This window comes from Aedes aegypti, chromosome 1 (genome assembly GCF_002204515.2).
Source record: "Aedes aegypti strain LVP_AGWG chromosome 1, AaegL5.0 Primary Assembly, whole genome shotgun sequence".
Taxonomy (NCBI): Eukaryota; Metazoa; Arthropoda; class Insecta; order Diptera; family Culicidae; genus Aedes; species Aedes aegypti.
The window spans coordinates 130982341-131008921 of NC_035107.1; the positions used below are offsets into that span (position 1 = coordinate 130982341).

Genomic DNA, 26581 nt, shown 5'->3' on the forward strand with positions numbered 1-26581 from the left:
CTGTCTGGTACTCTAGATTTATGCTCATGAACATTTAAGGTGCGGCTTGGATCCATCTTCGCCTTAATCACCCCGGTTAAAAATACAGCAATCTGCTTAGGGTTCGGCGCTACGATACGTCAAAGAGCGGCAGATAGGAAAACGCGGTAGAAGCAAACAGAAAAAAGGGATATCCTTGTCTGCAGTTCACGTACGCATCATCGCACCATAAGTCGACTTCCAGCAGAGATTTCAATGCGTCTGTGTGAGGCGAAAGACATGACAGGAAGCCATCATCGCAGCGAAGAGGGATTATTCAACAATACCAAAAAAGCAGTTAGGGCATAAGCCAGTATGGCGGCACAAACTCAAATGAATGGAAACGTAGTAGGATTGTTTTTCTGTCCCTTTTGAAAATCCGTCGGCAACAGCTTCTGCAGATTTTTGTGCAAATTACCGATCATTAAGGTAAGTAATCCTCTCCTTGAGATTGGGAAGGTACGGATAAACAGTAGTGTAAAAGTTTGATAAATTTATTAAGGTATTTTATTTAGCAACCTTCGTTTACTAGCGCTAACATAACAACTTAACTTATAGAATAAATCCGCTATCATGTACATTCCAAGAGAGAAATTTTGATTCCATTTTGTTAAAACTATTATTTACACAAATCAATCACAGTTAATTTAGCGATTCAGTCATCCAGGATCGAATCGAAGTTTGCAGTATGAACAAGCTCAAGCTATTTCTGTCTGTAGAAATCTAGAAGAAGTTTAAGTAATGGAGCCGGGCCAATGTTTCTTCTGAAGAAAAGTTCCTCGATCGTATAAGTAGACACGTTCCGTAAAACAGGTAATAACTGCAGCAAAAGGCGAAACCGTTCCGCCGGTATAGGTCTACACGTCCTCACATAGGCGGCAAGAGCTTCTTTGGCCCCGTCTTCCAAGGCCCGGACAGTAGATATTTCCTGGATTGATTTGGATGTTGAAGAAATGATATCCGATCCGTCGCTGCTGCTACTGGATATGCTGCTTTCAGGGTCGAATTCCGTTTTGTACAGCACAACTGCCCGTAGGTAGACGAACTCATTGGTATCTACTCGTAGGGCAACAATTTGCGTCAGGATTTCTTGGAAGATGTCCACTTCCCGGATTATGCATTCCGGTATGGGCTCACCTCGATTGTTGTTTAGGTACTCGTAGGCCACTAGTAGGTGGTTGAAGTTAATCGGGAGCAAGTATTGTGCAACGGCAAGAATGAAAAATTCTCGCCAGGATTCCTCGAACAAGATTAGTTGATCGTCGAGCGGAAGTTTCGTGAAGGGTACCAAGTTTTTAAGGAAGTTGACGTTCATGAACAGGAGTTGAGCAGCTGATTCCCGAATGGCGTCGGCAGCAATCAAAGGATGGGGCGATTGCATAGCTGGGAACAGTGTTGGATGGACCATGGATTGTGGACTCAGGAAAGCGTTCCTCTGCATGCTCAAGTCGAGGCCCATCGTTGGTTGACCCATTGGAATTGGTGGTGGGATCATCAGTTCATGACGCAGAGGTGTATCCTTAGCAATGAATAGGGCCATCTGTTTACGTAATGTGGAGCTTCGAGGTCCTCTCTCGTGTTGAACTGCATCCTTGTTCATGCCAACTTCGAAACATTTCTTCAAACGACACGCTCGACATTGATTCCGATGAGTTTTGTCGACCATGCATGGCGTTTCTGACTTCGACTTGCATACGTACTGTCGGCTACGGCGAATCGATCGCTTGAAGAAGCCGGCACATCCATCGCATGCGTATATTCCGTAATGCTTTCCGGAGCTGTGATCGCGACATACCTTGCACGGAACGTCGTAAAGGATTCGGCCTGAAAGTGAACCAGAAAGAAAGTCCGTTAGAAACGTTCGTTACACCAATCAAAAGGCATCGAAAAGTACATCCGGGAGTCGGATTGCAAGATCCGCCTCCGATTGCCGGCTAGCGTCTTGTAGAACTAGGGACGCGAACAAAAGACCGGAAATGTTTTCATATTCGTACCAAGAAAAGCACGATGACTGCTCATTTTTCTGTCGAATGTTTTTTTTTGCTCACGTCCTTGTTTGTGATCCGAACTCAAAAGACGGTAGTGACGAAATAATAATTGTGATTTGGAACTTTGGAGTGTTTTGTTTGTTGTTTTGGATATCTCAGCAGAAAGATCGAATATATTTACTTTGTTTTGTAATTGAAATATTCATATTTATGATTTAGAAACTGATCATATGAACTGGACTGGATTAAATTATGCGTCTTTACTAAATTTGGGGATGCTTAATCTGATGCCCTTCTCCGAAGTTTTAAACAGAACATCAAAATTTGAGCTAAAGATTATCAAAGTTGTATGAAATTCAGGTTTTATCAATGTAGCGGCCTTCCTTAGCCGAGTGGTTAGAGTCCGCGGCTTTAAAGCAAAGCCATGGTGAAAGTGTCTGGGTTCGATTCCGGGTCGGTCCATGATCTTTTCGTAATTGTAATTTCCGTGTCTTCCATGGGCATACAATATCATCGGACCTGTCACACGATATACGAATGCGAAAATGACAATTTGGCAAAGAAGCTCTTAGTTATTAACTGTGAAAGTGCTCATTGAACACAAAGCTGAGAAGCAGGCTTTGTCCCAGAGAGGAAGTAATGCCAAGAAGAAGAATCAATGTTTAAATGAAATTTAAGCTTCTTCTGTTTTTTTTTCTGGGCTTTACGTTCCCAGTGAGATAGAGCCTGTTTCTCAACTATGTATTCTTATGATCATTTATACAGTTATTAACTGCGATCTTTAATTGCCAAATTTGAAATTTTTGCATGTGTATATCGTGTGACAAGTACGATTATACTCTATTCCCAGGAATGTAAAAGAAAATTTCTACTTTGAAAGGATTCAGGGCCGATCGAGAGTCTGTCATTACCACTAGGCTAGGAAGGATATTTAAGCAATAAGTTACAAACTTTTTACTAATTTAATATACCAGCAGCGAATAAAGCAACCCTAAATTAAGCCAATAGTGAAATTTTTGTCTCCAAAAGTTCTTACGCAGTGTTATTTTTATCAATTAGTTAGAATAGCTTAGATTGTTTAATTATTCCCAATCAGCACGAATATAAAATTATTCCAACCAGATATATTACCTCAAATAGATTTTATAACAGAAATAATACGGTTATGGATAAGCATTAAAATAACAAAAAATTACACAAAATCATGAAATATGAAATTTGACAGGCCATGATAAAGTTATATCTAGATTGAAATTGAATATTAAATTATGATGTGAAATTGCATAGGATTTAAATTGCACTTCTCATCAAGGCAACAAACCATGTAGCAATAATTATTATGATTTAATATTAAAGTGTTCTCAGATCGGTATTTGGTAAAACCTCTGAATATTACGAAAGTAGTTTTGTCAACAACTTTCAATATAATTCAGTATTTTTTCTGTTATTAAAATGTTATGTCCACATCAAATATTATGATTATCTTGTTTGAAAACGTAGTTTTTGCTATTGAATTCGTTCATTATATAACAACGCTATTCCGTATTATTATAATACTTACTTGAAGATGCTGGAATCCTCAAATGGCTGTACCGCGGATCCATAAGTTCGGGTGAACTGACGGGAGACTGCATGATCATAAAATATCCTTTTCGCACCCAGGCAACAAATAGTCCAAACAATTTCACTAATCACTTTCAACACCGCTCTTGGTCGCTTGATTTCAAGAGTTCATCAGGTTATTTCTGGTTTCACTTTTCGTTATCTTGAACACAATTTAAATTGCACCACAACTGTAATCCTTTTCGTCCTTTTTAACCACGGCGTGGATGATGATGCTCCATTGAGAGTTTGACTCGGTTTGATCCAGTTTCGGCACAAATCGGGCAGTTATAAGTAGATCCTTCCCTACTTGACATCGGAGCGCATATTGCACACGACTGCTTCCCTCTGATTGGGTGCAGCTTCCAAGGACCTCTAACGAGCAACGCGTATGAAAACCCATACCATCGCACAGCCAGGATAATGAGAGGCGGTCCTTGCTTATTGCTAACGTTCCCTCCCGGTTTCCTTCATTCCGCTTTGGACGACGCTTCTTCGTAACACGCACACAACCAACGCGAAAATTCATTCGGGCTGCGAGGATCCTGTCGACCGATTGCTGCTCGTTACGATCATTCACAAATGAAGGGGTCGCGTAGGTACGCAGTGCCTATACCTTTCTGCCCTCGATTAATTGTGCTTAGGGTTGTATCTATTACGGAACCGAGCTCTACCCGGAGGGGGAATCGACGAGTAAAACCGTCAATTCGTTCGACTAGTGAGAACTGATTTTTCGACTCGGGAACGGGACATAATAAAAAATAAATATGTGCCGCGAGGATTGCGAGGGATAATTCCACCCTTCTTGAACCATGGTGTGTCTAGAACCGTGATTAGCGAAAATAAAGTTCACCCATTTGGCACCCGTCATTCGAAAGTTACAGTCAATGACAAAAGTTATCAATCAAATGCTTTTTTTCCATACAAAATGCCCAAATTTGGAACTGGTCTTTCAGCTTCTGGTAACCCAAATTGGTTGAAATTTGGATGACTAAATACAAATAACCCGATTCTGCAGCGCAATCGGCCAACCTGAAACCAATGCCCGAGTACCAAAAACTTTTCGGGCAATCCTGGAAACGGGGGAACTAACAACTGAGAGAGCATGTGGCATACTACTAAACAACTAATCTGAAAATAACGATAACACTTCATTAAAATGTTTGAAAAAGATGAGAGCCAAAAAACGAATAAAAAACAGCATTTTTGTTAGAGTTTTGCCCTATGACAACCAAAAAATTGTGACTATGCCATGGGGCAAGACACTAGATCCAGTATTAATATATTAATATTTATTAATGATATTAATATTGATTGTTGTTCCTTGACATGATTTAAAGTGTAAATACTAACATGTTATCGTATTGCCAATAAATTACAATTACAATTACAATTAAGAAGATTATCAAGTATGCATGGAGTTTTGCTGTTTGCCTGTTGCCGGAGTTGCCAAGGCAAATATTTATATGAAAAAACAATTTGTTTTGATTCCCGCATAGAAATTTGCCATTCTTTAAACTAGACAAACTGTTCCAAGAGTATATTGGAAACGGTTACCTATTTTGGTTATGGTTGTAATTATTTTCCTATCTAGCAGAAACCTTGGAAATAACAATTCTGGTAAGTTTGATGTTGTATAATAAAACAAAAAGATCTAATTTTCGTCTTTTGCAGTTGGAATCAATGCACATCAATCAGCAACGGCATCGCTCGAGAAATTTAAACAGTACAACAAAATCGAATGTCCAATAGGAGGGTAAAATATCGTCCTGATCAGTGCAGTTACACGAAGTGATCAACTGTAGTGCATAGTGCGGACGCGAAATTGGTTCCGGGAAAGATCAAAAGATTGGTTTTGTCAACTACTTTCATTCCTCCATTGCCTGGAAATAGTTCAACATGACTGTCGCAGGATGTGCAATTTTGAAAAGCAGATATTTGTTGTAGTACAACCTTATGAAGTAAATAAATTTCAAATATTCTGTACTACATTGTGTTTTGATATTTTGTTTCGAATAATAGAAGGAAAAATTCTACTTAAACTATATCAGCAAATGTTTATTTTTGTTGTAGGATTGTACTCCAACTAAAGTTCCTATCACATTCGGTGAAGCTCCATTGTTATCTATTCCTCACATCTTTCTACGATTTACGGGCCATTCCGCAACTCGATTCCGATGCATTTTGTCTCCTGTGGTATGTCAGATCCGCAAGACATAAAAACCACGATTCCCAGCCGCTTGTTTATAAGCCCACTACATTAACTTGAATTCAAGGTACTTCTGTCAGATGTCTTTATGGCAAATCGTAGCAATCTTGATGATATCATAAAAATAATAAATATTAATCCGTATTAACGGATATTAATACTAATATTAATGAGTGTCTTACCCCATGGACTATGCCCAAAATAGAGTCTTCAACCCTAAATCATGTTCCAAAAAAACTTGTAATGGCTAGAAATAGTGAAATATTGAGAATGCGCAATTTATGTCATGATTTTTCCAAACTGTACCAATGTGGTTGGCTCAATGAGATGGTTAGTATGGGTTCGGCTTTCGGCGTGGTCGTATCTCGTCATATCGACCTCTTTTGCGATAGAGAGATCGCCACTCAATTTTACTCAACTAGGGTTGTCATGTCTATTACGGCTTAAACCAGCCGACGGTGTTTTGAAAATAGTTGAAGGTCGTAGACACAAAAGTCAATTTGGACATGGAATTGAGATGTAAAATTGTGGAAAATAATAGAACCGTTGTGGTGGGCCTCGATCCCATGACTCTCAATACGGTAGACTACGCCACACTACGCCACAGAACGGGTCGATTCTGCAGCGCAATCGGCCAACCAATCGGAACTAACAACTGAGAGAGCATGTGGCATACTACTAAACAACTAATCTGCAAATAACGATAACACTTGTTACCATCATTAAAATATTTACAATTTCGCGGAGAAGATGCTCGCATACTACAGTATCGAACATGTAAACTGAACCAAAGCCGTTCTCCCATAAAAATGGCCAAATTCAAGGAGCTACATCCCCGCCGTTTTTTAACCGATTCTTTTCATTTTTCTGTGACGAATTACAAATTACCTCAATTTTTGATAACTATTGAAAAAGTTGTGTGAAAACTATTGATTAAAAAGATTAAAATAGGTTGAATTTTGATAGAACAAAAATGCACCAAGTCACAAAATAATGTAGCACAAAAACTACGCGTTGTATCATCTAGCAGACAAACTACGCATCGTTTTACTTATCACAAAATGAACAAATGCGCTGAAGACACCAAAACAATACGACATGTGATTTGATTGCATTACTTTTTGTCGTGGAGCATTATTTTAACCTTTCTGTATCTTTTAAATCGATAGTTTTCACAGAACTTTTTCAATATGTAGTTATCAAAAATTGACGAAATGTGTAGTTCGTCACAGAAAAAAAAAAATCGGTTGAAAAACGGCGGAGATACAGCTGTCTGAAGTTGACCATTTTGTATGGAAAAACAGCTTTGGTGCATTTTATACGTCCGATACTGTATTTCTTTCGAATGGTAAGTGTCAAATCGATGAACATTTTTTCATTAATAACGGTTATATACACACCGTGAAACGCAACAGAAAACCGTTGCATCGTCGTCGTTGACCACAGAGCATCGAACCGGCGGGCGGCGTCGAGATTTATCCAATCACATGGATTTGAGTGAGTGGAAGAACCATAAGAGGCACACGTGCCGCACCGCGTTGGCGTTGCTTGGCGCGAGTCCTACCACGGGACTAATCTTTTTTCTCTGGTGCAGTCTTTTTCCTAAAGGACTGCCTTTTTATGCAAATAAAATGAACTAAAGGACACTTGGCAGCGGGTGTCGAGCGGGTGACGACAGTCGTTACGTCAGTTTGGCTCTTTCAAGAAGCGGGGTTCCTATTTATAGAAAATTGACTAATGGGTCACGGTTTGATGAATATCGAAGGGGATTATGGACTCAGTTTCCCAGAGGTTAGAGCAATTATCTGTTGTTGATTTTTCCGATCAAGAATGTATCTAGTATAAAATTGAGGTTATTCGTTTGTTCATATTGCCATAGTATGTTATCATGTTTGATTGTAGTTGGTATGAATTGTTAAAATATTGGAAATTGTTCTTGAGAAAAAAAAGAGAATCACAGAAATTGACACATTCTAAAATACTGCTTTTTTGTTGATTTCTTTTTCTTTTTCGCAAACATTAAAATGGTTCGCATTATGGGGCATTTCTGTGGAAATTTTTCAGAAAATTACATGAGTTGTTGGCCCAGAAGAGTCATAATGAGTTGGTCCAGAAGAGTCCGATTGAGTGTAATTTTGTTTGAAGATAGAACATAAAGTTTGCTCCGAATGTGGATTTTTGTTTGGCGAAAAGTATATTTTTACTTTGTACAACAGGTTTTTAGGGGTTTATGGAAAAAAATGTACATAAGGATTCTTGTTTTGCAAAAAGTAGTTTAAAACTTAGTCCTTTTAGATGTTCATTAGTACATAGGAACGAAGCATCATAAATGAAGTGTCCATTTTATAAAATAAACAGTCCTTACAACATTTTGGTTGTTGAGGATGTTACCGCAACAGCCCAGATATCAAACACCCCTGTTGGTCAATGAGAATATATCAGTATATATTCTCGTTGCCTGTTGATACCCAATTCTATAAATTCCAATCCAATGAGTCAATAAGAGCTGTATAAATATATTTGTATACTGAATTGAATAATATTGTGCCGAAAGTAAATAGATTTATAGATTGATGAGGTTAATTTCGATTTATTAAATTTACATCAGTAACGGCAACTATCGGAATACAAATATACCGTAAGTAAAGGAACAGTTTACCAATAGTGAAGGTATTATATTTCACTGATATGCCGTTGGCTGCGATGATAGTTTTTCTTATTAAGTAAATGGTTGCTACTTGAATGTTGAGCAAGCATGTGTTTCTGACCTTAGCTTAAGCAATTGGTACAAAATCGGCTTAGGACCCTTTTTTTAATTGTTGCTGCATTTTTATTTTTTATTATTGGTACAATTTCTCCTCAGGCTTCAAATATATAAAGAAGCTAAACTTTAAAAAAAATTTCACTGAATATGTAGAACAAAACTACAAATATTTAGAGTGATTTCGCCTGGTGCCTTAAAAAAATTAGAAGCTTGCGTATAAACTTTGTGTGTAAAATGGCATTCACTACTATTATTCTGAGCACAACTGTAACTGTAACCAAGACACTTTCCATCAGATCGTCATAAAAAACGATGCATCATAGGGTGCAGAGCTACTTGGGCACGACCGAATTGCCTGAAGCTTTGTAATAAGAGACGCTCCAATACGACACATATTGTGGCCAAATATAAGCTTTGTAGCATTTAAAAAGCTCCACTGCCGAAGTGAATCGAAAGTGCCAAGAATAGGATCCGGCTCAATGCTTTCTTCATTGTAACAAATCTATAAGTTTCAATTATAATTAAATCACTTACCCCGCATTGAAAAGCTCATCTTAAGGTTCATCTTCGTTCATCTGGATGAATAAGAATCGATGAAACATTTGTTCATCACTTTGACGAAACCAAACGAAAACCTTCGTCATCTACCTCTACATACACATGTTTAGGATGCTGAAACTGTCGCCGTCGAGTCAGTAGATGTTTTGATTACCTGCCTAATTTGCCAAGTAACGTGGTCATTGTCTCTGGAGCTGAAAGGGGGCGTTTTGTTTTCGGCAAAATATTGCTTTTTTGATTTCGCTTGCCGCCTCTGGAAATAAATTCGCAACAATAGGCACATTAAGCTCATTAGGTTTTTGCTGGTGACGGCGACAAAGAAGATGATTATGGTGTTGTACGGTAATAATGAAACAAATTTTCCTTAATGATTTGTGGAGAAATTTGGTACCTTGAAGTTTACCTGGCAATAAATCAATTTAACTTGTAAAAAAAGTCTGCAAGTGATCGATTTCGTGTAACGTTAGCAGGAATTCCTTTCGAAGTCATAGATTTTTCAATAGAAACACGTTTCAAGTGGTGTGTTTGAATCAATGCTGTATATGTATTGCTTTACATTGTTTGTAATTAATTCATTCAGGGCAATTGATGATATTATTTATCAAGAGTGGAGAAATTTATATGTTTATAATAATGATAAGTATGAAGAAGACATCATTCCATAACATAGCTAAAGTTTAGGAAAAAATTGAACTCAGATCAAAATATTTAGCAAGCAGCTCTGTATTTTGTGTCGGCAGAGGTCCATGTCAGAAGCTGTTAACTTTTCCTCGGTTATAGAGATATAAGAAATTCTATAGAATATGCCAAAATGATTGAGGATTACTATAATTTTACCAGACTAACAAGAAATTATTGCCGTGTTTGAGTAAACTGTGGAAAAACGAGACGATGAGTCAAAAAAGTGAGCCAACTCATCCATTATTTTTTGACTACTGAGTTGCGTGATAGACAACTCACGCATAAAAAATCTCAAGCGTGATTTATGGGAAATTGAGTTTTTTACAATACTGTTGGTAACCGAGTGTGTAGGTCTTTGTCCTAAAGCAAATGAATGGACCGAGAATAAAACTATTTCCACTGGGAAATAGAGGAGGATCTTCTTTTTATCTATGGATTCTCAAATAACGTGTAAATCCATTCGTTTGCCCAATTAAAACAAGTTACACACTTGATTACCAATGGCTAAATACCGTTTTGATTCGAAATCCGGACACTTAAGCACTGAACATACTTCAACATCATTTGAATAATTAATGATACCGTAAATCGGGGTAATTTTGATAGTTTTTTCGAAGAAAATTTTAATATTTATGCATGCTGTTTCAAAGAATTATAATTTATATTTTTAAGGACATATAGGAAGGAATCCCTATCATGGCAGAGAAAATGGCTTCCTCACACATACAAACATGTTTGCTGGCAGTTCACATTATTTCTCAAAATATTTCACTTACCCTTTATTTGATCAGTCCCAAATTGCTAACAGGACATCAGAACACTGTAATCTTACCATTTCCATAGTTATAGCAACTCAAAACTATTTAAATTTCTCCAATCGTGATCATTTTCAATACAAACGACGAACATTCCTACGTTTGTTTACACTTATTCAGCCGCGAACGAGAGCCACTTTCACCCGAATTTTATCATTTTTGCTGCACGTAGAACACTGTACACAGTTTACTTTCACTCCCTGGTTATTAAAAAACACTTTCCGGTTAAATTCTGATGGACACAACTTAAAACTTCACAAAACCGTGTTTAAAACAATCACCGATAACAACTTTTCGTTTTTTTTTTTATTTTTCTAATTTCGAGTCGGCTGCTTGCTAGCTGTGCTGTCAGGAATGTTGATGATTACGTACAGCATCAAGCAATAGTGTTCATTTGAAGTGAAAATGACTCAAACTGACTCAGCGATTACTGGCAACGACATGTTATTAATGATAATTTCACTAATACCAGCAAATAGAATAATATTGTTTTGTGCACCACTACTTTCAAACATAAATTTGCGGATTCAACGGAGTTTCACCTTAAAACAAGTACTGGCATCCTAGCTATCGATTGCAGTCGATAGATTGCCATAAGATTCATTTTGAATGGATATAAAATATCCATATAATCCACAGTTGGTTTTCGATTCTGGGGTAACTTAAATAATGGAGTATGAATCGAACAAAATTGAATGAATAACGAACATTTGTAGGGCATTGCATACCTCTAGGCGTTTAACGTTATATGGAAATTTGTGGCTTAGATTACAAAACTGGTCCCAGTTTTTCGCTAAGAGATTCGAGACCGTATTTAAGTTCTATGATAACGAGGCTGTCAAAGATAAGTGGCCAACTATTCAAAACTTCATCAAATAGTGATCGTCGAACAGAATGTTTGTAAGTGGTTCGAAAATGCTAAAATTGTGTCTATGTTTAATATTCGTATAAAAAGTCTCAAATGTTCTTGATTCAAATGAAAACCGCTCTTACATGAAGTGTCATACTAATATTCTTTAGTTTAGCATTCGTTTTACTTAACTGATTAACAGGAATTATAATATTTCGTTTAGTATATGGTGGTTCTCGCACTATCAAAGTTACCCGCATTATCAAAGTTACCCCGTTTTACGGTATCTGTTTTCATAAGGTGCTGGGATGTTTCACGAGGGTAAATGTTTATTTTTTAGGATTCTGTAATAAAAATAACGATTATTTATGCAAAACACGTTTAAATATAGAAAACCAAAAGATGTGTTTTGCTTCGAAATCCGGACACTCTTCATAAGTTGATTCGAGATCTGGACACTTGCTTTGAATTCCAGACATTTCTTTTTGACTAAATATTTGAAAATTTTGTAAAAAAAAATAACTCACCATCTCTACATTTCAGGATTTTGATCAGTTTACTATACGTAATGACAAAAGTATCGAGTCGTGACACACTCGGATGCTACCAGAAACGTAAAGGAAGATTGGGCAAAATCAATTCTATCACTTTATGACAACCGTGTGATGCAGTCCAACACGGAATGAAAGGTATAGAATATCGGTATTTTTGTTAATAATATCTTGATGCCCACAGCGATACCTCAACATCCATAACATACAACTAAAGTTGAAGAATAGATTTGTGCATAAATATTATAGTAAAATTCAAATTTACTGTATGAAAAATGTAAAATATATCATAGTGTTCGGCTTTCGAAGCGTCGGCAATTCGAAGCAAAACGGTGGGTTATGCGAAATATCTCCTTTGATTCTGGAGCGGTTTTTAAAGTTTTATCACTAGTTGAATCTGTGATGTTTCTTAGTTTCCATACCTCACATACAAAGTATGGCAATAGTCACATGGTTCAGGATTTATTGCTGAATGCAGTGGAGTACAGTGTTTCCCGGGTGATGAATCACCTATGAAATGCTTGACTCTGATATGCGTCAATCTTCATGATTTATCCAAACGAGCCTTCTCTCTCGAGAGTGGCCATAAACTGAATCAAGACTTGCTCATATCATTCTTCAAGTTTTGATAAATCGAGTTTGTTGGAGACTTTTAGTTCACATTAGCCGTATCCCGATTACGTAGTTTCATCGGAAATGTGACCATAAACTGAACAGTTATGAATCAAGTTTTGCGACATATCAGTCTTCAAGATTTCATGATTGGTGAGACTATTTGAAGCATTTTACGTCAAATTGGCCACATATCGTAATTCGCAGGGATACGCGATTTCCTCGCAAAGTCATAAACTGAACAGTTATGACACAAGGTTTGCGACACATGAATCTTCAAGATTTTATGATTCAAATTGGAGAATGTTTCAAGCATTTGTGGTCACATTGGGCACATTTCGAAAGTCTTCCTAGCTCCTGGTTCCCTCGGAAAAGTAATCATAAGCGGATTAGTTACGAAATAAGACTTGCGACAAATCAGTCTTCAAGTATGTTGGAGACTATTTCAAGTATTTTTGATCATATTGACCACAATAAACAGTTCTTCCGGGTTCATGCGTCCTTCGGAAAAGTAACCTTAAGCGGATCAGGTATAAAATAAGTATTGTGACACATCCAACTTAAAGATTTGATGAATCAGGTATGTCGGAGACTACTTTAAGTATTTTCGGTACCAATGAGCACATTCCAGAAGTTCTGTGGGCAAACGAAAAATGACCTAAAACGGAACAGTTATGATACTAGATTACTGTATTATTACCATATAGGAGCATTCCTTAGCAGAGTGTTTAGAGTACGCGGCTACAAAGCAAAGTGATGCTGAAAGTGTTTGGGTTCGATTCCCGCTAGGTCCAGGATCTTTTTGTTGTGGAAATTTCCATGACTTTTCTGGACATGAGGTATCGTCATATTAGCTACGATTCATAAATCTTCCGGGTACCTGGCCCCCATCGGAAAAGTAATAGAGTGCCCTTTCTATTTTGGAAACAAGCTCAAAACTGTTGTGTTGCCAAAATTGGATGATTTTATTAAACAATTTATTACTGTACTAGTGATCACGAATTAAATTTCATTATTTTGAACATGATAGACATTAGAACGGACCAGAAAAACATTATGCCGCGTCGAGTCAAAAAGTAAGGGTTAGATTCCTGTTTCAGCTCGTAAAACTTTTCATCGGATTTTTTTTTTCAAATATGCCGCTAGGGGTTGCATGCTAGTCCGTTGTCTAGTGTGGTACTTCTTTCAAAGAAAAAAAATCATCCACTGGAAGCGTTAAAGTGTTGGTGTCACAATATATCAACAGATTCATTTACAAGAAGACCTATGGAGCAATAAAAATCATATGTTGCTAAAGTCGACCATTTTGTTGTCAAAATTCAACCGTGCCAAAATTGAACGGCAAAGTTACAAAATCGGACCGTTCCCTAAACGAACCGTACCAAAATCGAAGGGGCACTGTATTCCGAAAGTCTTTTGGCCAACTGATGTCCATAGAAAAATGTCACAAAAACAGGAACAAGCTGGCTGAATACCGTTTTGTTCCAAATTCCGAACATGGCATATTCCGGGCACTCGACTTTTTCAAGCAATTTTTCAGGGAATCACAAAAATTTCTTCACAGGATGATTTTTTTTTATATTTCGAATCCTCTACATCTAAAAATTATTTATTACCTTCTAACCTACCACTGTTTGGAATTTGAGACAAAATTTGAAAAAAAAAATGCTTAAAAATAGAGGAAAAAGACGATTTAAAAACAAGAGAATATAAGATCTAGATTTTTTTTTAATTTCTTAATTAGTATCATTCCAAACATTACATTCATTTCTTATATCTAGGTGTTCTGTGTTATTAGACAACACTATCATCCTAATTTGGTAAAACAAATTTAAGATTTTATTAACATTTTGTTAACAACATATTACATTACATTTGCCGTGGCAGTTCAGATATTTTACATTGGAGTTGATTTCACCTGCTTATCAAAGATCGAGTTTTGAGCATCAAGAACACTCTACCTTTTATAGCGATTTTTCAAGAAAACCACTATTATTTTTTCACAGGACGATCAATTTTTCTTTGATTCAAGTCCTTTAAATTTTGAAATTGTGAAAATATGAATTCTTGTTTTTGAATTAGCCATAGTTCGGAATATGAGTCTTGTTCAGAATTTGCAACAAAACGGTATTGCACCTTTTGGACATATGACCGTATTTTGATTACCATTTACAGCCTGTTACAGGAGATTGCGAATGGTGATCGAATTACACGTATGTGTCAAAAGATAAGAATCCTGTTAGGCATGTATATATCATGGATTGAATAATCCACCATAACAATTTAGAGCCATATCCGTAACTGAACTAGAACTAGGTAAGTTACATATCGCTTTTATTGCAAAAGATTCTTCGGTTTCTAGTAACAATCGTTGTTTGTTGAGCCGTAACATTTAAGCATACTTTCTCTCTTCCCCAAGAGCGTTGCGTAATTATGAATGGCGGCTATTTTGGTTTTTATAGCATGGAAAACATCATTTTAGGCCAGTTTTATTATGAAGAAACAAAATGTTAATATAAAAATGTCCAATACCCAAGTAATCATTAGCCTGCTAATTCGCCTTTTTTGCCTTATAGTGCTATTATACGGCTAGTATGACGCCTGTCAGCTGTAAAATAGCACCAAATTAGCATGCAGGCTGAATTAAGATGCTAAGGCCTGTACTCGAAAAAAAAAATCACCAGACAAAAGTGTTCGCCAAAAAAATTGTTTGAAGTCGGATTTTCTTGAAACTTTCAGGGAATTAATTAATACACATGGATTATGTTTCGGTATAATCACTTAATTCAATATCCTTTCCTTCGCTGAATGGCCACACCTTTCCCTTATGACCCCTCATTACATTTTGTGCAACGGTGGAGGCAGCCTTTTTGGTATTTTTCATTCATTGTACAAAACCAACGGTATTGTCTCTGTATCAATCCATATGGTTGTATGTTTTCTGAAATAACTCAGAATAGTGTTGCAGCCTATTTCATTTTCTTTCAATTGTACAAAAATCGAAAGAACAGTCAATGTTTAGAAGAAGGAAATATTTCTCATTAAAATATACAGTCGGTGACAAAAGTTAGTAACCAAATGCTGTTTTTTCATTCAAAAGCTTGAAGTCGAGTCTAGTAAATGACACTTAAGACGGCCTTACAGTTGAGGTCGAAATACGCGTATCTGTCAAAGGATACAAACTCTAGTGGAATTAAATGGTATAGTACTAAATTCCTTTTTTATCTACTTTTTTGGGGAACAGTTCCTCAGCTTCTGGTAGGCTTATTGGCTGAAATTTGGATGACGAACTACAAATAACCTGAAGTTTTGTGTACGCTGAACTCATTGAATTTCAATAATTTTCCGATCAAAATCAAAAAAAAAAAAAAAAGGTGAGCTGTAAGTGGTTGGTGTGTTCTGCAAGTTTGTGTAACTTTCGAAAAATCTCTTGATTACTTACTTTTCTCTTAGACCAACCCTCTGAAACTTCTCGGAAAATTACTGAAATTTAGTGAGCTAAGTATAAATAAAACTTCAGGTTATTGAGCCAAGCTGAGATACAAAATCCCAAACTTGGGCATTTTGTATGAAAAAAAAAACAACATTTGATTAGTAATTATTTTTTAATTAATAGTGTTAGTAGGGTAGGGTTTACATAAGGATCAGCTCAATTCGATAATTTAGAGCATTATCTTTTATATTCTATATAAATAAAAATAGAATGGTGTTTGTATGTCACGAAATGGCTTGAGAACGGGCTATCAGATTTTGAAAATTATTTCATAGGTATGTTTCTTAATTTCTCCGATGCTCTTCTTCTTTCTGACGTTACATCCTCACTGGGACGGAGCCTGCTTCTCAGCTTAGTGTCCTTATGATTCTTATAGTATTCTTACTTCCACAGTTATTCACTGAGAGCTTACTATGCCAATGACCATTTTTGCATGTGTATATCGTGTGGCAGGTACGAAGATACTCTATGTCCTGGGAAATTTCCAACCCAAAAAGATCCTCGACCGGTGGGATTCGAACCCACGACCCTCAGCTTGGTCTTGCTGATTAGCTGCGCGTTAACCGCTACGGCTATCTGGGCCCCTACTCCGATTTGTTTGTATGTATAAAAAGAACAGGATATTCAACTGAAAAGTAACAAACGAGAGTTTACGGAACTGTCATTTTGTACGAGGCGTTTCATCCTCGATGACAAGACCAGGTTTAAAAATAATAATATGCATAACATTTGGGATTGAGTGTACATGATCACTTCTGAAAGACAAATTGTTATTAGTTCTAAAGCAATTGATCCTGCTTCTTCTGCCCACCCTCGCAGGGGCAAACATCTCTACCGAAGGATCCAAGGATTCAATATTATCGTCGTTACACTTTTCATACTGCGTAAATAAGAACGCATAACACGATTCATCCTGCTTTTGCTGCCACCCTTGCAGGTTAAGCATCACTCTTCTATGTTTTTATGGTGTTGTAGTACAAAAATCTGAAAAAAAAACGATTTTTTCTACATTTATTGCCATAATTCATAAACCATTCATATTCAGGCATGACTGTCTTCCACAAAAATGTGTTCCTAATCAATATTTCACACATTAATTATTTTACAGGAATCCGTGAATTTCACCGTAATTTCAACAGCTAATAAGTTCGGTGGAATAAATTTATGGAGTACGATAATTTTTTACAGTTTTCGGTTAAATTTCACCGGAATTCGTTGAATTTCAACGGAATTACCGTGTTTTGTTTTACCTAACTGTTCAACTGATTAAATTACGGTGAAATTCACGAATTCCAATAAAATAATTTGAGTGTGTTTGATAATCTACAAACGATATATTTTCTTTGGAACATTTCAAAGCAACATTTCAACGTTGAAAGGATTCCCATCAAACATTTATGCTGAATAAGAGTTTAAAAATCACTGTTAAGCTAATTTCAGTGGAATAATCTGTTATTCAGTTTGGGTTACTTGGATTTGGCGGCGTGCTTTTGTTACGTCACGAAAAAATTTACAATTTATAACTACTTTTTCTCCATAACGGCCAGCATTGATCGTATTTCATTTTTGTTAATTTGGAAAACTGTATTTTTTACTACAATACTACAAAAAAAAGGAACCACCTACACAACATGTTTACAAAACTTGTGTCTTTTGTGTTAAGAACATTTCGTAGAAAGGTTACGTTGAAAAAATCAAAAGGTTTATGATACACAGCCGGACTATAGTACTATAGTATACTATACTACACCGTACTATACTATGTACCTTATAAGTAAAAGTCAAGTTGGAAATTTTAAAAGGGCGTAACTCCAAATTTTGAATTGAACTTTCAAAATCCAATTACGGTTTTGCTAGTATGGATGAGTCCTTTCAGGATCTGAATCCATGATTTTGTTTACATTCGATGACCAACGTAATTGTTGCACTGGGGAATAACAGTACAATGTGGCAAAATCTTTCTCCCTTACGCAATACCTTTCGATTTTCTCATCTCAATCAGATGGAAAATAACTGTAACCGAGCAGCAACACCAACCGTCATATGGCACCTGGTAATTACCTGTTCACCCCTCGCAAAATGCCGCAGCTTCGGCTCGTATCGGAATGCTTCCACAGCGCACCCCTCTGAATGTCCTTAGCATTGAATGTAAAGCATCAATCATCAGCGGGGGAACCCTCCGACGCAATTTGATGAGCAACATGAGCATCGTCACCGTTTCATCAATTACACCTAATTTGCCTTCCGTGTTTTCAGATCAATTTTCATCCCCCTTTTCCAGAGTTCCTCTACGAACCGGGAATGACCATCACGGAGTGGACCGTTGGTTCGATAGCTGCAGATGAGCAACATTATGTGGGAGTTGGGATGGTTCCCACGATCTGGTTCAAACTTTTCCCGTTAGGATAGGGGAAATCCTATCTTATTTCTATTAATTTTGACCAAATGACATCCTCCGCACTCTGTTCCCATGAACAGATAGAGAGGTTTGTTGAATTGTACACCTTCCGATCGGCAGATAACCGATGTTTTGAAAACATTAATGCAAGGTGCTGCTGTCATGTCATATTTCACATCATTGTTCGATGCTCCAGAAAAAAAAGGAAAAATTGCTTCACATCCATCCCATTCACATTCATATAACTTCGATGCGTTTTGAGCTGCTGTCATAGTGGCGATTGGTAGAAGGTGATAATGCCTGGGAAAATGTGTCTTCCATGGGAGTTGCAGTAGCATCACCCAGTAATCGATGGTAGCAGAACTTGTGACAAAAGACGGCAAAAAGCATAGGATTCGATTCAGGAGCATGATGTAATCTGAGGAGGAGCCGCTTGCAAGGTGATAAAAGCTATTTCCTTTTTCAGAATTTTTCAATGCGTTAGGACTTTTCATCACGTGTAACACTTTTACGGCTTACGTGAATGTTTAGTAGGGTGACCTTTCTTAGCCTAAATTTATGGTCTCAAAATAACATCCTCTGAAAAAAAATTGGGTGAAGTGCAATGCATTTTCACTAATTCAGTGAATTTCTAATAATTTTGCATGTTTTGCAAAAATTGGCATTTCGCATTCGTACACTCTTAAAAATAATGAGATTTACAGATGACGTAAATCTTATTGCAATTAATTATCACGTGACATAAACTTAAAAATAACTAAATTTTACGTTTTGATTGATGTATTAGAAAATTTTAGTGCCTTGTAATCTAGTTTTACATTATCATAAAAAATAAATGTCAGGGTACTAAATTCAATTACTTGAAGCCATGAAAGTTTGTCATAACACTTAAGTTTGAGAATATCATAACGTAAATTTACATGATTTATCATCTTTGTTGTCATACGAACCGTCACATTCGTTTTCGATCATGGCCGTTCTCGGGTGTATCATTTTTTTTACGCAGAAGTAATTTATCAAAAAAGTATCATTATTCGTTATAACTTGTAAAACTTCTGCAAAAATCATTTGTACTGATTGTTGTGCTGTTTTTGCTACCGGTGCGCGAATGGTTTGTGAATACGTTGGTGATTAAATTGAAAAGATTGATAGTAAGAATGAAAAATGCAAATCGCTTTGTATGGTAGTGAAGGCTTATTCCCATGTTGCCCTGTGATGTTGGTTTTTAAAATGTATTGGAGTGAAGCATTTGGATGCAAGACCAAAACAAATTACCAAAAGAATAAAAGTGCAGTGTGCTTCCCGAAGACGGTTTGTATATAAACATATTTGGCTTGGAGTAAACCTTGGTCCAGTCGTGAACAATGGTACCAAAAGCACGAATATTGCTATTCCCGGCTACACCCATCTTTATCGTAACTTGGGATAGGGGAAGGAAATGTTGATGTAGCACTTAGGGACGATTCAAATATGACGTCCATCGTTTTTTGAGATTTCTAGACCCCCCCTCCCCCCTGTGTCACGCTTTTTCCAATACCTTCTACACGTACTGTCACACTTTTGTAGACCCCCCCCCCCTCCCCTAAATGATGGACGTCATTTTTGGATGATCCCTTACTTAATGAGAGGTCACCGACTCAGTGACACCCTCATAAGTACTACGGAGGTGGAGTTTTAATTATTTAATTAATTGAATGCCGGCAATCAATGATGGAAAATATCTTTTAATTACAGTTTAGTTGATTACATTTTGAACGGTTGTGATTTCCTGCTCATTTAAGAGTAAAAGCAGAACCGATCTCTTCGGGATCATCGGATTACATTACATTTTATGCAAAAAACCGAAACCTGCACTGAGAAAAAAAAACTAACACCAATCGTGATGCATAAAAGAAAAAAAGACATTAGTTCGAAAAAAACCGTCAGAGCTAGTTCCACGACGTACGGCTGACCGAAACGCGTAAATTGAGCAAATCGAAGGAAACGATCCAAATAAACGAGAAAAAAATGTCGAACTACAATGCAAAGTCAGCTACATTACTAACGACAGACACTAAAGCATAAACAAAATCCAATGAAACATATAGCAAAAACTCCCCATAATTGAAATGCAACGTTATTTATTGAAACAAACTCACCAGATGCACCTGCAAGCTCCTACAAAGTACGCTGTGTAGAAATTGAAACATCGGCCAAAAACTAGCTCTCTCGAATTCACCTCGTAAAGCACACTTTTAGGGGCCTCATCTAACTTTAGTAAATTTTGCACATAATATGAAAAACACACTTGCTTCTCTTCTTTCTAATTCAAAAATTTCACTTCAACTACAAAAACTAAAAAAAAAAACAATCTAGGTGGCGTAGTAGCCATCAAACCACCAGCAGGATCGCGAAAAAAAATCTATCACCTTGGTTCGCCCAAATGTACTTTCGACCAAAAGTCATTCAACCAAACGTCATTCGACCAAATGCCCAAATTAATCTATGACATTTGGTCAAATGACGTTTTATCGTATGACGTTTAGTCGAATTGAATTGAATTATTTTTATTGAAGGGATTTTCTGCCGTAGGCATGGTCATTCCCAAACGTTTAGTCAAAAGTACATTTAGTCGAATGTACATTTCGTCAAATGATCGAGTTTCCTAGAAGCCACGGCCATCAGAATTTCCCCAAATATTCTACAAATAAAAGTACATTATATCCATTACATTATTTTAAATATATGACATTTGGTCGAAAGTACATTTGGTTGAAGGGACATTTAATCGAAATGGGCGTTTGGTCGAATGACAAGAACATTTCTTCGAAAGACTATTTAGTAATGGTTGATGATTGTTCGACATTTTCCCGAAAACTATTTCCCTGAATGATTTTTTCTCGAAGTATTTTTTTCCAGAAAACCATTTCCCGGAATGAACTTTTTCCCCGAATGTACTATTTCCTCAAAAGCTTTTCCCAAAGATTTTTTTTTCAGATTCTATTTTATTATCAAAATAGCAGACTGAATTCAGTTAATTGTAGTATCGTTTCAAATGAATGATTTGAATCGCAAAACGACCAATTCATATTAAATGGTCAAGTTTTGAGGGTTGGATCTCGGCTTGTAGAAGTCTGGTTGACCTGAAAATTTCACTGCAGCTTGGAAATAACTTCAAATATGCAAAGCTGGTAATTCATAGCTTTTCATGAACAAACTTTGAAGTTCGTAAATCTCAAATTTTGACAAAAATTATAAAGTTTTGAATTATAAATAATACTTGAATGGAAATATTTAGAGCCATATACTCTTCTGCAAAAAATATTCAATTTGATATGACACACAAGTTTGTTGGATAATGCTTCTCAGTAAACCTGATTGTTGATTTAATTAGTTTTATTATTATTTTTACGTTAAAGTATGGAACAAAATTTTGATTCAAATGCCGAACACTGTGTTGACACTGTGAGACAGAATCTCATATTCCGAACACCTTGATTCAAATTCCGAACAGCAAAAATAAATCGTTTTCAAATGATTGATTTCGCAAATAAAATCACTTAAGCTTGTTCTTCTGGTCTGAAACTAGAGAATCATCACTACTCTCGCGGTATAAATTATATTGGAGACGGTAAAATTGAATTGCAATTGACTGTCATTTCCTTGTTATTTGGTGACATATTTCAGCGAAACATTTCAACCAATTCGCCATACAAAAACCGAGTGTTCGGAATATAAGTCTGTTCGGAATTTGAGACAAAACGGTATATGAAAAAAGACTAATGCTAACTTTATTCTGTCAGTACTGGACAGTTGGAGAAAAACTAATGACAACCAATTTATTGGAAGGACTGCTCATAAACATACGTTGAAAAAATAAGTTTAGGGTTTTAATTTTGCTATGCTAAGAATCGTATAAAAATATCAGAAAATTTTTAAGTAGGTTTTGAAAAACGCCTCTCTGCTTACAAGGGAAGGTCACGATGGAATTACACGGGATTTTCAACTGGACTATTTTTGTTAGATTCCACATGTCGAAATATGAAAAACCCCAAAGCCTTTCGGGTGATGGACCAGTAGTGTAGCCAGAAGGGGCTCTGATAGGGTCGATTTTGTACGAATATAATATTATTGAGTCGATTAAAAATTTAACAAAAAGATTTTTCTCAGTATTTAGTACGATAGTAATGAACAGAACTGACATTAATGTATGTTTATAATGTATTTTTATGCCATTGGCATAACTAACATGGAATATGGACACCAAAACAAATTTGGTTTTATTAGAATAGTATACCAATAAGAAACCCATCCCTATTGCGCCTATGGACTGGAAAAAATACATTTTAAACAAGACTCGATTATCCGGAGACTTGATTATCCGGAGACTCGATTATCCGGAGTTTTAGACTCGATATTCCGGAATTCGTTTTTTGATGGTCTTGTTTTTCAATTTTTGTGCATAAATCTGAGATAATTTGGTATTGCTATATACATTATGAAAGTTTTTCATGTTTTGAACGTGTTTAAGAAAGGGGGGGGGGGTGAGGGGGGTTTGAAAAAGTAGTTTTTTGTGTATGCTGATCAAAAATTTTATTTCCTTGTACAGACCCCTACTGTTCCTAGAAATAATTTCTGGCTACGCCACCACATCATATAAATAAAACAACCGAAGAAAAATAATATTTAAATTCTTTTATCTAAGATTTCAATTTTTTTTCTTAGTGATTCGATTATCCGCAGGATTCGATTATCCGGAGTAAAAAAAAATGATACTCCGGATAATCGAGTCCGACCTGTATACGTACAAAATTGCTCCTTTTAGAGCCCCTCCTGGCTACACCACTGGTCCATCACCCGAAAGGCTTTGGAGTTTTTCATATTTCGACATGTAGAATCTAACAAAAATATTCCGGTTGAAAATCACGTGTAACACCATCGTGACCTTCTCTTGTTAGTATTTTTTGCTCCCTCGCAAAAATTTAAGGGCAGCACGCTGCGTTGCTCTAAAGTATGTCATCGAACTTTGATGATGCTGAGGAGTATTATAAAGCATGGTAATACCATATAATTACCAAAAAGAAAAAAATAAATCTTATCCATGATTCAGTTGCTCTCATAATCCTTATTGATATATTTATTTGTAAAGATCAAAAGAAGGAAAAATATCTGTTGAAATCAGTACAAGACTAAAAAACTGGAGGCGATATACGTACATTTTGCATGTAGTCTTATGACAGATGTATGTATGATGCCTCCACTTTCAAACTCTTATGCATTATTGTATACGATTTTGTGTTCACCGGGTAGCAGCTGGGTAATTGCATGCAAATTGCATGATTATTAGACCGTTAAAATAAGAAAGAAAAACCTATGTTATAAAAAAGGATAGTTAAATAGTTGAAAACAGGCCATTTTACGTTGTCAATAGTTAAAAAACTAAACCATCTTCTTATGTTTTAAAAAACACAGACTACTAACGCGGAAGTAATGATCAAATGATGTCCTTGACACGGTGTGCATCTAAAATTAACTTAGTGATTCTTTTATTCTTTTTAAGTGTTTATGTAGTGAAGATCAAGATGTCCATGATTTGGGTCACGAGTTTCAACCAGTCAAACTTTGTTCAATAATTCTTTCGTTGCCAGATGTCATCAAAATGAATTATGTCCGGGAAAACGACAATAAGCATCAGATTTGTACACATTTTAAATATTCTTCATAGGCCTACTTTCTACATTTTATGCATTTTAATTACGATTCTTAGCATAACAAAGTTTGAACACTGAACTTATCTTTTTTTAAACATATTTTTAAAAACAAACCTGTCAGCAGAAACTATCATCGATTTGTAATCTAAATATCGCATCTACCGTTTTTTAAGTCACTTGTAAATCATTCCAAGGTTTGTAAACTGCATTCTCACTATACTTACATTGAACGTACCTCGTTATATTTCACATTGTAGAAATAATCTGTAAGTAATCCACATAGTTTTACAGAGGATAAAATGGAAAAATTGAATGTTGTTAATTTTCATAATACAGAAAATCGTGATTTTACATATATATATATATATATATATATATATATATATATATATATATATATATATATATATATATATATATATATATATATATATACATATTATAAATATATATAAATTTTGCCAACATTCAAATGCTTATAACTTTATGAAAAGTTGCTGAAATTGGAAGATTTTCAACAAGTCTTAATGCGTCCGCCGGCATTCAACTTCCTATTAGTTCTAGTTTCTAGGAAAAATGTAAACATCTATTCCACTTCAGACCGCACAAAAATACTAGCCACAGAAAAAATGCTATTTGAACATGAAATCGGAAAATCCGGAATATCTCCGGTGTCCGGTGGCCAATATCCATGACCAAGCAAGTTCCTGAAACAAGATCAAATTTTCCGTCGACTGCTTTCGGATGCATCGAATTTCATCAATTTTTCTTTCATAAAGTTATAAGCATTTGAATTTAGGCAAAATTTCGCCTATCTCAATCATTTTGCCAAATGTCTTCATTGTTCTAAATTTTGTGGCACATTGACATAGATTAGGCTAGGGAAACACATTACAATGCTGGTAAAAGATAAAAATAAACAAGAAAATAGACAAAAGCGAGCTCCATGGCAGAACTTTGTACGAAGTTTAGAAAAAAAAGGAATAATATGTGCAAATAACTTTCACTCATGGTACAATAAATCTTTACTATATTCTCATACTACAATAACACATAAAAGAAGAAAACAAAGCTATTTAAATGGTTCCGGGTTATTTTGCCGAATGCCGAAAGGGTCATTTGGCCGAATGCCGTTTGGCCAAAATTGCAAACCAATAGTGAACCACAGTTAGCATGCATTTATAATGAATTTAAAAAACTTTTTCAGCTTTTACAGAAAAAAAATGATATACAAACAATAACATTTTTAGTGTTTGTTCAAGAAACAGTCAGTGCTGAGAGAAGAACATCCTAAATCTAAGTAATTGTTTACTTCTCTCCTAGCGGTACTAGCTGCCAGCAGAGGTTTTCGCATTATGTTTGTAATCAGTTTTTGACAGTAACAAAAACGTTTTACGACTTATCTTGAAAGAACTTCCTTTGATAAAAAAAGGAAAAATCATTTATGAACATTTAAGCATGTGTAATGCAAATAATCGCTATATCCATGTAACGAAAAGAACTTTTAGAAGATAAAATTCCCAATCAAAATATAAGCTAAATTATTGTCAACTGTTTTGAAACCAATTTAACACGAAAGAATATCCTATGTTTAATGAAGGAAAAAAATCTTCTGAAATAAAAAAAAACTCTTGAAACCCGAGCACACCGCTGGTAACCCAAAGACGAATCAGCCATCTGCTTAGATTAAAAAAAAACGGCTTGATATTGTCATTCTCTTGGCACTTATATAGTGACCGTCACATCATAAAAATAAACAAATTAATTAGCTGTTCAGATATTGGACCACAATAATGAATCCTACACATCAACGTTGTAGCAATTAGAGTACTATTTGTTCGTAATTCGGCCAAACGACCCGTTCGGCCAGATGGTGTTCGACCAAAAGGCCGGACACCATTAAAATAGATGTAGGATAGAATTTTCCAAGTTTAGTCTTGTCATACTCACAAATCTATGTTAAGTTTGTCACAAACAAAAACCCAAGCGCATTTATAAGTATCGAAATATTTTTGTTGCTTGGTTAGGAAATCGCACCACTGCGATAGAGCAACTCGTATCACAGAGAAGTAGACGCCACACTCATCGATGTCCATCGACCACCTTCTAAACGATAGATTTAAATAAACGGTAGATGGTCAATCGACCACCCGCAGCGCTCGCATCGTTTTTGTTCGTGTTTGACGTTTACACACTACCCCCACCTGTTGGTCTGTCAGCCAACCACGTTGAATTTATTATTGGGCATACATGTCCTCGCGACATGATTTTGATCGCAATTTGCTCTAAATGTTACGTCTGTTTGTGTTCTTACTATGCAGTATAAAGAGTAGCAGAGAGGTAAAACAATGG

At 36.1% G+C, this 26581-nt stretch overlaps 1 protein-coding gene across 1 annotated transcript; it reads right to left on the reverse strand.

Moving 5' to 3' along the window:
- Positions 1 to 507: 507 nt before the first annotated feature.
- On the reverse strand, positions 508 to 3936 carry LOC5576875 (protein tailless). Its single transcript, XM_001662923.2, has 2 exons — positions 3568 to 3936; positions 508 to 1842 (listed from the first exon to the last, which is right to left on the reverse strand). Exons 1-2 carry the CDS (start codon positions 3644 to 3646, stop codon positions 722 to 724), a joined length of 1200 nt encoding a protein of 399 aa, XP_001662973.2. The 5' UTR covers positions 3647 to 3936; the 3' UTR covers positions 508 to 721.
- Between the last annotated feature and the right edge of the window lie 22645 nt (positions 3937 to 26581).